This window comes from Oncorhynchus tshawytscha, linkage group LG20 (assembly GCF_018296145.1).
Source record: "Oncorhynchus tshawytscha isolate Ot180627B linkage group LG20, Otsh_v2.0, whole genome shotgun sequence".
Lineage (NCBI taxonomy): Eukaryota > Metazoa > Chordata > Actinopteri > Salmoniformes > Salmonidae > Oncorhynchus > Oncorhynchus tshawytscha.
Window position 1 is genome coordinate 32,730,860 of NC_056448.1, and position 13,246 is coordinate 32,744,105.

The window sequence follows — 13,246 nt, forward strand, 5'->3', positions numbered from 1 at the left end:
GGGGATTTGAGAGAGGGGAAAGAGAGGAGGATTTGAGAGAGGGGGAATAGAGGACTATTTGGGAGTGAGGGAAGAGAAGAAGATTTGAATGGGCCCTCTACTTGAGAGGAGGCAGGAGGCGCCCAGCATGGACCGGAATCTGAATGTCTCCCTGTGTTGCATGCTTATGAATGTGTGTTGCATGCTTATGAATGTGTGTTGCATGCTTATGAGTGTGTGTTGCATGCTTATGAGTGTGTGTTGCATGCTTATGAGTGTGAATGTTAGAGAGAGAGTCTGCTTAATGAGCTTTTTAGCATGAGTTGATGTGTGAGTGTTTAGCTGGATAAGAGAGTTTTGTGATGACTGTGTGTGTGCGTGTGTGTGTGCATATTTAAGTGAGTGCATTTGTGTGAAGTGTGATTGAGTGCAAGTGTGTGTGTGCCTGTGTGTATGTTACGGCGAGTGTACGGGGTCCGTTCACGGTCCACTGGGTTGGACTGGTAATGGCTGGTTGTCAGAGACAGTTTTTACCCTGCTGTTTAGAGACGTGCTGTGCGCTGCCAAGTAGCAGCCTCAGTGCCACTAACCCACCAGAGGATTAACACACTTAAAGGCAATAAAAGGCTTCTTATCTGTCAGCTTGACAGACAGCAGCCTCAGCAGCCTCATTTGATTCATTAACCAGCAACAGAGCATCAGACTGACCTGCTACACTCTGTCTGGAGGGCTGGACTTGGAGGAGAAGCTGTCATGACTGAAATAGTGACTGGAACAAATTGGTGTCATGGCCTGAAACAGTGGCTGAATGAAACGATGTGAGGATGTGATGGTGTCACGGCCTGAAACAGTGGCTGAATGAAACGATGTGAGGATGTGATGGTGTCATGGCCTGAAACAGTGGCTGAATGAAACGATGTGAGGATGTGATGGTGTCACAGCCTGAAACAGTGGCTGAATAAAACGATGTGAGGATGTGATGGTGTCACGGCCTGAAACAGTGGCTGAATGAAACGATGTGAGGATGTGATGGTGTCACGGCCTGAAACAGTGACTGAATGAAACGATTTGAGGATGTGATGGGGTCACGGCCTGAAACAGTGACTGAATGAAACGATGTGAGGATGTGATGGTGTCACGGCCTGAAACAGTGGCTGAATGAAACGATGTGAGGATGTGATGGTGTCACGGCCTGAAACAGTGACTGAATGAAACAACGTGAGGATGTGATGGTGTCACGGCCTGAAACAGTGGCTGAATGAAACGATGTGAGGATGTGATGGTGTCACAGCCTGAAACAGTGGCTGAATGAAACGATGTGAGGATGTGATGGTGTCACGGCCTGAAACAGTGGCTGAATGAAACGATGTGAGGATGTGATGGTGTCACGGCCTGAAACAGTGACTGAATGAAACAACGTGAGGATGTGATGGTGTCACGGCCTGAAACAGTGGCTGAATGAAACGATGTGAGGATGTGATGGTGTCACAGCCTGAAACAGTGGCTGAATGAAACGATGTGAGGATGTGATGGTGTCACGGCCTGAAACAGTGACTGAATGAAACGATGTGAGGATGTGATGGGGTCACGGCCTGAAACAGTGACTGAATGAAACGATGTGAGGATGTGATGGTGTCACGGCCTGAAACAGTGGCTGAATGAAACGATGTGAGGATGTGATGGTGTCACGGCCTGAAACAGTGACTGAATGAAACAACGTGGTTATATGTGCTTTTGTAGGGTGAGCTGGGACCTGCTGGACCCAGAGGTGAGGACGGACCTGAGGGGCCCAAGGGTCGCTCCGGTCTTCCTGGAGATGCTGGCCCTCTTGGACCCAACGGTGAAAAGGTGAGTCGTCTTTGTCCTTGTGACCAACTCCTCATATTTTAAAAAGGCCATTGTTCTTGTGACCAAGTCCTCATACTTTAAAAAGGTAATTATTATTGTGACCAAGTCCTCTACTTTAAAAAGGTCATTATTATTGTGACCAACTACTCATACTTTAAAAAGGCTCATTATTATTGTGACCAACTCCTCATACTTTAAAAAGGCCATTATTCTTGTGACCAAATCTCCATTAAGTTACATGGAACGGAAGTTGAGTACTAAAGACCACCGCTCAACTTCTCAGTCTACCTGCCACCTGCTCTTAAACTGTTTATGTTTAGGATATGGTTGGTCCATAACCGGTGAAACTCTGGAGTGACCTTATTTTCTGTTCATTAAAACAAGGACAGTTATTTTTGAAGCTACAAGACTTCAAATAGTTATTTTACTTTCCCCCAGTACAGTGTCTCTCTCTACTCTCATTATGTAGTTGGGAATCAGAACCATTTAGGAGTATCTCTGGGGAGTTCTATTTTAAGAAGTGGAACATGGAGAGAGACAGTTTCCTCTTTCCACGTCCCGCCCACGTCTAGCAGGACCAGGGTGTAAACAAAACAGATTGGCTTCACATTGGCCTGACCCAGAAGAGGGGGACTGGGGGAGATAGATTGAGGATCTAAAGAGATAGTACAGAGGATTGTTTCAGCAATACAGTACCCATTACACACAACCATAGTCACTCTACAGTATATGTATGTTCATGTAAAAAGGACTTTATAAATAAATCCAAAATGATTATTGACTGATATACATACAGAACCGATGTTTGACTGCGTTCTGATTTTCCTGGCCCACAGGGCAAACTGGGTGTTCCAGGGTTGCCAGGATATCCAGGAAGACCAGGACCAAAGGTAAGTCCCCCTTTCCTCCCCAGGTCCCTATCTTTCTCTATCTTTATTACAGTGGATGTTTCTGGGAGCCGCTTCTGAAGAGCACTTGATTGAACATGGCGTTAGTGATGACCCGATTTGTCTGACGGGCCAGCGGGGCAGCACTCTTACGCAGGCAGGGTGCACATGTTTGAACCTCCCTAATCTGTCTGACACCAAAAGGAAGGATTTTTACCCTTTTGGTGTCAGACAGACGCCCACTGCCCAACTGCTATCCACAATGCATCACTACTGCCTACAACAGTGCTTTTATTTTACACAACTCAACATCTTCGTTCCTAACCTTTGATTAACCTGGGATTGAATCTCTCTCTCTTTCCCTTCTTTTTCTCAACACAGGGATCTCAGGGATTCCAAGGTTTCCCCGGAGCCAACGGAGAGAAAGGAACAAGGGTACGTCAGAGAACATTTCCTGTCAAAGTTTTAGTACTTAGTATTTAGTATTAGTTTCCTTAAGTTTCAAGTTATACTCTACATACCTACAAAACAACCTACTGTGGATGTGCAAGGCAGCTAAGTGCATTTCACTTTGTAGTTTTAGTATTCAACCCACCCCTGAGAGGATTGGATCAATACTGAATCAGATCAATGGAGACAGGGTTTTTTCTCTCTCTAGTGCTAATTCAAAACACCAGGGAGTTTTATTCAAAGGGAAGAAGATTCATCCAAGGACTAAAACACAGTTATATTTCTTCTTCATTTACCGTCCTCACATCAACCCATTTCTTAAGAGCATTGAAAAGCGCCACAAAGGTCATTTTTCAAATTGAACCGTACTTGGCAAAATATTTCATTTTCTTTTAAAGAGACGGGTCATTAGTTTAGTCTGGAGAGTAATGGTTTGTCACAGAGTGTGGAGCGACGGACGGTACACAAGGCTTTTTATCTTCTATCGCAGAAATATGAGAATTTATGTAGCAGAACCCTTAACGCTCTGATGTAGAGCGATGGTCGTCACATTTACATTAGTTTCATTGCTGTCATTTGTAAATCTAAAACCCACAAAGCCATAATTCCTTTCTTTATTCATTTGACGTACAGTCAGGGATACGGTATCATGTTGCTCTGAAATCATGGAAATATGGCTTATTGTTGTTTTCTAGATGTACCTCAATGGTCTCTTGCCAAACAACAGTTTAGGATATCTAAACCCATTTATCTAGTTGCATTATCAAAAATGTAAAGTTGTTTTCTTATTTGAAACTTATATAAACATTAAATAAATGTACCTAAGTCATTTAGCAGACACTCTTATCCAGAGCGATGCATAGCGAAGGTTGAATGAGGAATATGTCTAAATGTTAGTTGAAGTAGCAATGGTGATAGTGAGAATGGGACTAATCTAATGATTAGTACAGGTTTAGTTCGTCTGATAGGTTAGATAAGTCAGGGTAGTCTCAAATTCATTACCATGACAACTTGTGACCTCTGACCTCTGTATGTGTTCTGATTCCTCACAGGGGCTTGCAGGGAAGGCTGGCCCAAGAGGACAGAGAGGACCAACGGTAGGTCTGCTTCCCCTTAGACCTCCACTATCCACAGGCAATAGAGGTAACCATGACAATGCTGTGTCCGGGTTATCTTGACCCCCAATAGGAGGTTAAGTGAATGAAAGGAGAAAATTCTCTATTGGTGAAGGATATCTTCAGAGGTTCTACTGTCTTTATTGGTATTCCTCCCTCCTCACATTCCTCCTCTTATATTTCCTCTTCTCCCAGGGGCCTCGTGGAGAGAGGGGACCAAGGGGACCAACAGGAAAAGCTGGACCAAAGGTGAGTCAGGGTCTTTGATCTGACATGGCGGACGAAGTGCCTCACTGTCATACAGTGGTATGATCTTGTCTATCATTGGCTGAGTCCCTTCTGACCACTTCCTGTTTCTCTCCTGTCTCCCAGGGTACCTCAGGAAGTGATGGCCCCCCAGGACCTCCCGGCGAGAGGGTATATACTGGAGCATCCTTCACCTCAAACACCAATTCATCTATATCATCCGGATTAATTTCCAATAGTGGCTATTGATCACTGGTTGATTGATTGGTCGATTGGTTTATTGATTGTATCGTCTGCTTGTGTGTTTAAGGGTCTTCCAGGGCCTCAAGGACCAACAGGATTCCCCGGACCAAAGGGCCCACCCGTAAGACAAACAAAACCTACAACACAACAATGGCACACACAAAATACTGCCTTTCTTTGTGTTAGTCTGTCTATAGTGTTTTACTGGTATGCTTGGTTTCTCTGAGACCCAATCTGTACTCTACGTGTATATGTGTAGCAGCTCTGGGGTTTTCTGTCTGTGTGTTTCTCAGGGACCTGCTGGGAAAGATGGTCTGCCCGGCCACCCTGGACAGAGAGGAGAGACTGTGAGTACACACAGTGTTGTTGTCATCCTACACCTGTGTCATAGTCTCCTGAACCTTGTATACCATCTTCTTACTGCTCTTCTTCTCTCTTCTCCTCACAGGGTTTCCAAGGCAAGACTGGCCCACCTGGACCCCCAGGAGTGGTTGGACCTCAGGTGAGTTCTGTCACATACAACCATACAGCTAAGACACGAACAACACCATAATACTAACACACACACACCACCACAATACTAACACACATACTCCACTATGTCATATATTCTGTGACACACACCACCTAATACAATACATTTCAGTGGACTGGCCTCATCGACAAATAGACGTGCAGAGATCATGTGTGTAGGATTAGTTTATTATCACTGATGAGTAGCTTGATGTGACTCACATTGTGTCAATGTGGTGACATAACTCTGTAGACAGAACACTTCCTATTTGTCAGTCCTCATCTAACTTAGATGCAGTTAGGGAAAGAAATTAGGCCTCACCAAAATCATGTACTGTAAATGACGAATGCCCACATGTTTGTATACAATGCATATCAATGAACACTGATTAGCTACAGTAGGGCTCTCAAACACACCATTTGTTTTTTTATCTCTTACCTAGGCTAAGGTTAAGATGATGGTGGGCAGGATGTGCAGTTAGCAGTCATTAGGGTGTCGCAAGAGTCACATAAGGATGACTTACAGGTGTCGTAATAAAGTCATAGTGAGTTTTAGGTTGAGTTTTTGCCTTGTTTGTTGTGCTGACAGAAGGGCTTTCCTCCTGTCTATATCTGGTAGGCATGACTGTCAGAGTTGTTTATCCTCTTAGATATTAGCACTTGGCTGGTTATTCATTATGCATGCTCAGTTAACAGCCATTTCCACCCAGAGCTTTTCTCCTAATGCTAATTGAGAACATTACATGTATCGATGATGTTGTTCTGGCAGATGGAAGACGCCATCCGGGAGTGACTAGCGGTTCGGGGTTCTGGCCTTCCACTCACCCACGCTCTGTCACCCTGTACTCATACATTCTGTACAGACACCCTGATGCACTGTTGTCTCATTCATATTCTCTCTCTCTCTCTTTCTCTCTCTCTCTCCCTCCACAGGGCCCCACAGGTGAGACTGGACCAATGGGAGAGCGTGGCCATCCAGGACCCCCAGGCCCACCCGGTGAGCAGGGTCTTCCTGGATCTGCTGGTAAAGAGGGAGCTAAGGGTGACCCCGGTCCTGCTGGCCCGGCTGGTAAGGATGGTCCCCCTGGTCTGAGAGGGTTCCCAGGAGAGAGAGGTCTGCCCGGCCCAGTGGTGAGTATCACACACCTCACATCATGTGTGATGTCTTATATAGCAAAATTTTAAATTGTGTTTTTTACATTGGATAAATAAAAGACTCTACAAAATGGTACATCATACACTACAGTACAATAGGAAAGTAATTATGCTTTGAAAGTTGATAAACTTAACCCCACTTTTGAGAAAATGGGCCTTGAATGTTTTGGTAAACCTACTGGAGAGCTCTTCTTTGTCTATACCCAATCAGCATCGTCCACACCCTCTTAAGCCTTAGCCCCACCCATCTCTTTAAGGATTCACATGTGAGGCCATGTGCTAAACAGAGTGAGAATGGTAGTGTACAAAACAACCAAAGATTTCAAGACTAAAGGCTGGTATATGCTACGTCTATTGACATGTCTGTAGATAGTTGTCGCAGTGACATCATGAACATTCTATTGTCGTCCGTCATCAAACTTGTCGTTGTCGTTATGAAAAGTATAAACACAAAAACAACAGGCTGCATGACATCAGCAGCCTGATGCTCCAAAATAGCACAAACGGTGTATTTTAACACCAATAAACCCATCCATTTAAAAATGAATTTAGTATACTGTATGTCAGTCTAGCAGACCAGGCAACTAAAAGCAACTTTCTAAACAATATTTTGGTTTGTTTATAGCTTGTTAGCTAGCTATCTAACATTAAGTTAGCTGGCTAGCCAGTTCAAATAATGACCATAACATATAGCTGACAACGTCTAACCTTTAGCTAATTTGTATTTATTATTACAGCAAAATAAACTCACAACAAGATCATTATTTACAAGTTAATGGCGAGCCAATTACAAAAAAATATCTTACTGTTGTGAGTGTAATGAAATAAAAGCAGGGCATTCTACCTAAGAATTTTAGAACTTGGACACTGTCTTGTTGGCCAAACATTATATACTAATTGGACTTTGATGCATGCTGTTCTTCACATTACCGTCTCTGGTAAACACACACTATAAAATCAAGGATTATTTGCCACATGCACAGGATACAGAAGGTGTAAATGGTACAGTGAAATGGTTGCTTCCATAGTGGAGTATTTTGTTTAGACTTGTAGCTAGCTAGCTAAACAATGAACCATAATCCCAACTCATAACGTTACTTCCCTGCATGAATATGCAGGTATCTAACCAACTAGGTTCAATGTTAGCTATCTAACATTAGGCTATAACAAGCAATGCAAATGACTCTGATACAAATAATTTTACTAAACAGATCATACACGTAACATTAGCTAGTGAGCCAGCCTGCTAATGTTAGCTAGCTAGCTAACAGTATGCTTTAATTTGCAATGAAAACAACTTTCTGACAAAATTGTAAACGTATAATATCTGAAAATGTAGCTAGCTAGACTTCCTAATTCACATGGATGAACGCTCCTCCCTCTCTGTCACAGATTCCATGGTTGCCCTTAGTTTGAAGATGTAATCCAGATACAGGTGTTTTATATAACAGCCTTCTAACAGTATGTTCGCTTTTTGACTCCCTCCGCATATTTGCAATCAAATGCCAGAATTTTAGCTATCATACTCTGCTTCCACCGGGCAATCCACTGATTTCAAAACTCAGTCCTACAGAAAGTGGAGAGCAACTCTTTTGCATATCTCTCAAAAAAGACACGTTAGAAAGGATTACCTACACATACTAACCAGCTCATGATATAGATGGAGGTGTGCTACATGGCAGACTCATCTCTCCGCATGCCCATCCATTACCTCAGCCAATCATGGCTAGCGGGAAGGTTCCTGTCTTTTTCTGTGGCTAAACTAAATAGGCTCATCATTTCATTCATATGTACAGATGGCATAAAAGGTTATTATTAAGGCACATGAAAGTTCACATGTTCCAGAAGGCATTTCTGCCAAAAAATACATTTTTATTAAAAAAATAATGTTTACGTTGCAATGCCTCTCCTGTGAAGTAGTGACGCGGGACATACACCTAGTTTCCTGAAACGAGTCACATTTCTGTCTTATCTTTGGGATGAATAAGATTCAAATCAATCAGATTTATTTTAGAGCTAGTTGCCTTTCTTGTGTAAACATGAGGAGTTCACATAGGCTTTCATGATTACAGCTTCTTCCCTTAGTAGCCTGTATCCTCTCAGTCAGCACAGTGGGGGGATTCTTGGATAGATAGAGGGGTTCCGCCCCGGCGTTAAGGATGGATGAGATGTACTCTGCTTCCATCACAGAACATGTTTGTTTTCTAAAGATTTGCTTCCCTCTCGCGCTCTCTCTCTCTCTCGCTCTCTCTCTCGCTCTCTACAGGGGGCTCACGGCCTGAAAGGGAATGAAGGCCCCAACGGCCCACCTGGACCTGCTGTGAGTAGGGCTGATGAGCACACATCCACCAACACCCTCTCTTCATCCCTCACACCCTATCAGTAGTTGTCTCTCTATCACTCTCTCTATCATTCTCTATGTGTTTTTCACTATTTCTCTCTTTTCCCTCTTTTTTATTTTGCACACGCACTGCGAACGATGTTTATAGCTCATCAATTGTACCAGCATGCATTGCATAATGTTTTAACGATATTCATAGTTCATTCATTAGTTACCCGACATAGGTTCCTATTTAGTAGATTTGCCTGATAAGATTTTATCCTAAGATATCAAAATATGTTATCAAAAAAGTACTGTACCGGCTGTAGACTAGTTCTCCAGGGACATACAGCACCTTTACAGGTATAACGGTAGTACTGTAATGAGGGTAGTACTGTAAAAGCAGAGACGTGTTTAGATGGGGAACAACATTCTGTGGCAGCTATGCTTGCGCCCCATTAACATGACATGGGGAATATTTTAACAATGCTATGTTACTAAAGTAGAATTAGAACAATATAAAAAAAATCTTGAAATTCTTCAAATTGGCCCAACTTTCTAAGTATATGGCTTTGAATAAAGATAGTACAAGACTTGTTAGTAGGGACCTATACTGACTGTGTCTCTCTGTGTTTTAGGGTTCCCCTGGTGAGCGTGGTCCTGCTGGCCCAGCCGGACCCACCGGTCTCCCTGGACGACCAGGACCTCAGGGACCCCCTGGACCCGCTGGAGAGAAGGGTGGACCGGTAAGACCTAGTTCAGTTCAGCCTGGTTCTGTCCATGCTACTAGTTTCAACATAAACCCTGTTGTTAGAAAACAAACACATTTCTCTCAGCCACTGTATATCTCAGCCTCCTCGTTTGAATCGACTTATTGTACACTAGTGTTCGGGTCAATTCTATTCTAATTCAGTCAATTCAGGAAGTAAATGGTTTACATCCCGAAATGACTGAATCAAAATGGAATTGATTTCAACCCGACAGTTTAGTAAGTCTGCAGATGAGAGTTGTCTGGTAAATGAGTGAAATGAAATGTACTGTAATGTAATGTGCTATAGGGTGAAAAAGGACCCCAAGGCCCCGCCGGTAGAGATGGTGTCCAGGGACCTGTTGGTCTGCCTGGCCCAGCTGGACCTCTCGGACCCCCAGGAGAGGATGGAGACAAGGTGGGTTGGCCCACTGAGTGGAGAGTAGTGTGTGTGTGGGTGTGTGTGTGTGTGTGTGTGTGTGTGTGTGTGTGTGTGTGTGTGTTTCCGTGCGTGTGAATTTATATAAAAGTGAACACTTAGATAAAAACAAAATGTCTATCACTTTCTGACTCGAACACACAAACATACTCAACATGATGATTTATATCAAAGGCAGGGCGTGTTTGTCGTCTCTCATGACCCTCTCTTTCCTCAGGGGTGTTGACAGGCAGAGTTGGCTCTGACTGACACGTCTTTAAGTCTTTCCAGCTGACAGATAGCTGAACCCGTTATGTCGATCATTTGTAGGTTTCAGATGGTAGAGAGAGGAGCTGCTATTAGTATGCAAACACACAGACAGGAGACACACTGAGACACACACACAGAGACACACACACAGAAACAGAGAGAGCGAGAGAGAGGGAGAGAGAGAGAGAGAGAGAGAGAGAGAGAGAAACATTTGTATGAAGATCAGCTGTAATTTAATATTTTATCCTTGGAGGAATGCTGCTTTAGTTGTTAACTGGCCTTAGTCTCTTTCTCCTGGTGTTGGGGGACACAGGGAATACTGAGGTATTTGACATTCAGAAAGAGAGCGAGAGACACACACAAAGAGGATCTCACTAACATTCACAGTCTCATTATAAGGCCTTTCACACTCGGAACAGGGAGGATAACTCCAAGGGCTTTATTAAGAGGAGTTAAGGAGAGTAGAATAATGTTGTTTCAGAAGCAATAAGCATCCTCTGGGCTGGCTTAGGAAAAGTCTGACTCAATGTTTTCCCACCATTTCAAACACCTAGAGACTGCAGACGCATTTGAGTATGCGTAACAGTGTGACGTTCTGGTGTTCTGATTTTGCAGTGCAAATGCAGTGCAAACAAGCTGTGAATGGAATCCGTGACAGGCTGCTAGTTATTTGCCACATATAGATGACAAACCCGTTCTGGGATGTGGTCTTTTGTTGATCAGTTGGTAGAGCATGGTGCTTGTACCACAAGGGTAGTGGGTTTGATTCCTGGGACCACTGAAATGTATGTATGCATGACTGTAAGTCGCTTTGGACAAAAGTGTCTGCTAAATGGCGTATATATATTATATAATTATTATGTTACATATACAGGTAATTGACAAAATAATGGAAACACTTGAGTAAATCTATATACGATGTGAGCAAATGAGGTGAGATAAGGGAGGTAAAGGCAAAAAAAAGGCCATGGTGGCAAAGTAAATACAATATAGCAAGTAAAACACTGGAATGGTAGATTTGCAATGGAAGAATGTGCAAAGGGGCAGCAGCGTAGCCTAGTGGTTAGAGCATTGGCCTAGTAACCGGAAGGTTGCCAGTTCAAACCCCCGAGCTGACAAGGTACAAATCTGTCTTTCTGCCCCTGAACAGACAGTTAACCCACTGTTCCCAGGCTGTCATTGAAAATAAGAATGTGTTCTTAACTGACTTGCCTGGTTAAATAAAGGTAAAAAATGTATTTTATTTTTTTAAAGTAGAAATAAAAATAATGGGGTGCAAAGGAGCAAAATAAATAAAATAAAATAAATACAGTAGGGAAAGAGGTAGTTGTTTGGGCTAAATTATATATATATATTTATAATTATATTAGTTGTTATTATTAATTAACATCCCATTATGCTTAGGGTAATGTATAAAAATGCTGGGCAGGCCATTATTTTGGCTACCATGGCTATGCCCCCATAATATGACAATTCACTTCGGTTACATGTGCCTAATCTCGGGAGTTGATGGCTTGAAGTCATAAACAGCGCAATTCTTCGAAGCACAACGAAGAGCTGCTGGCAAAACGCACGAAAGTGCTGTTTGAATGAATGCTTACGAGCCTGCTGCTGCCTACCACCGCTCAGTCAGACTGCTCTATCAAATCATAGACTTAGTTATAACATAATAACACACAGAAATACGAGCCTTAGGTCATTAATATGGTTGAATCCGGAAACTATAATCTCAAAAACAGGACGTTTATTATTTCAGTGAAATACGGAACCGTTCCGTATTTTATCTAAGGGGTGGCATCCATTAGTCTAAATATTCCTGTTACATTGCACAACCTTCAATGTTATGTCATAATTACGTTAAATTCTGGCAAATTAGGCGGCCTAAATATACACTGACTCTGCGTGCAATGAACGCAAGAGAAGTGACACAATTTCACCTGGTTAATATTGCCTGCTAACCTGGATTTATTTTAGCTAAATATGCAGGTTTATATAAAATATATACCTCTGTGTATTGATTTTAAGAAAGGCATTGATGTTGATGGTTAGGTACCCATTGGAGCAACGATACGCACCGCATCAATTATATGTAACGCAGGACACGCTAGATAAACTAGTAATATCATCAACCATGTGTAGTTAACTAGTGATTATGATTGATTGATTGATTGTTTTTATAAGATCAATTTAAACTTACCTTGGCTTACTGCATTCGCGTAACAGGCAGTCTCCTCGTGGAGTGCAATGAGAGGCAGGTGGTTAGAGCGTTGGACTAGTTAACTGTAAGGTTGCAAGATTGAATCCCCCAGCTGACAAGGTGAAAATCTGTCGTTCTACCCCTGAACGAGGCAGTTAACCCACCGTTCCTAGGCCGTCATTGAAAATAAGAATGTGTTCTTAACAGACTTGCCTAGTTAAATAAAGATTAAATAAAATTTTAAAAAATTATAAAAATAATAAAAAATACCGATTTGCGATTGTTATGAAAACTTGAATTCGGCCCAATTAATCGGCCATTCCGATTGAGACTAGGGTGGGCATTCTAGTTTCTTTATTTCTATGTTTTGGCCGGGTATGGTTCTCAATCAGAGGCAGCTGTCTATCGTTGTCTCTGAATAAGAATCATACTTAGGCAGCCTTTTTCCCACCTGTGTTTTGTGGATAGTTGTTTTCTGTATAGTTTATGCACCTTACAGAACTGTTTCGATTTTTCCTCTTGTTAATTTTGTTTGAGTGTTTTGTGATCAAATAAAATCATGAACACTTACCACGCTGCACTTTGGTCCGATCCTCATTACGAGAGCCGTGACATATATATATATTTTTAAACATTTTAATCCTTGCCCCCGTCTTCGGCATGAGACCTTTTGCCTTTTGGTAGGCCGTCAGTGTAAATAAGAATTTGTTCTTAACTGACTTGCCAAGTAAAATAAAGGTTAAATTAAATAAATAAATATATATATTATGTGACTCTTAGTTCTGACACTGTGTCACTGAATGATATTTGGAAGGCAACAATGACATATACTCAACAAAAAGCCCTAAAACCTCTCT

The 13,246-nt window shown here is 42.4% G+C and overlaps 1 protein-coding gene across 2 annotated transcripts in view; it reads left to right on the forward strand.

Moving 5' to 3' along the window:
- Positions 1 to 13,246, forward strand: part of col5a1 (procollagen, type V, alpha 1) — a 159,449-nt gene that overhangs the window by 113,651 nt on the left and 32,552 nt on the right. For both annotated transcript variants that reach the window (XM_042302499.1, XM_042302500.1), the window contains exons 29-41: positions 1,720 to 1,827; positions 2,664 to 2,717; positions 3,096 to 3,149; positions 4,217 to 4,261; positions 4,475 to 4,528; positions 4,652 to 4,696; positions 4,836 to 4,889; positions 5,062 to 5,115; positions 5,217 to 5,270; positions 6,215 to 6,412; positions 8,703 to 8,756; positions 9,395 to 9,502; positions 9,815 to 9,922. In XM_042302499.1, coding sequence (XP_042158433.1) covers positions 1,720 to 1,827; positions 2,664 to 2,717; positions 3,096 to 3,149; positions 4,217 to 4,261; positions 4,475 to 4,528; positions 4,652 to 4,696; positions 4,836 to 4,889; positions 5,062 to 5,115; positions 5,217 to 5,270; positions 6,215 to 6,412; positions 8,703 to 8,756; positions 9,395 to 9,502; positions 9,815 to 9,922 — 990 coding nt within the window. The remainder of the gene's footprint in view (positions 1 to 1,719; positions 1,828 to 2,663; positions 2,718 to 3,095; positions 3,150 to 4,216; positions 4,262 to 4,474; positions 4,529 to 4,651; positions 4,697 to 4,835; positions 4,890 to 5,061; positions 5,116 to 5,216; positions 5,271 to 6,214; positions 6,413 to 8,702; positions 8,757 to 9,394; positions 9,503 to 9,814; positions 9,923 to 13,246) is intronic.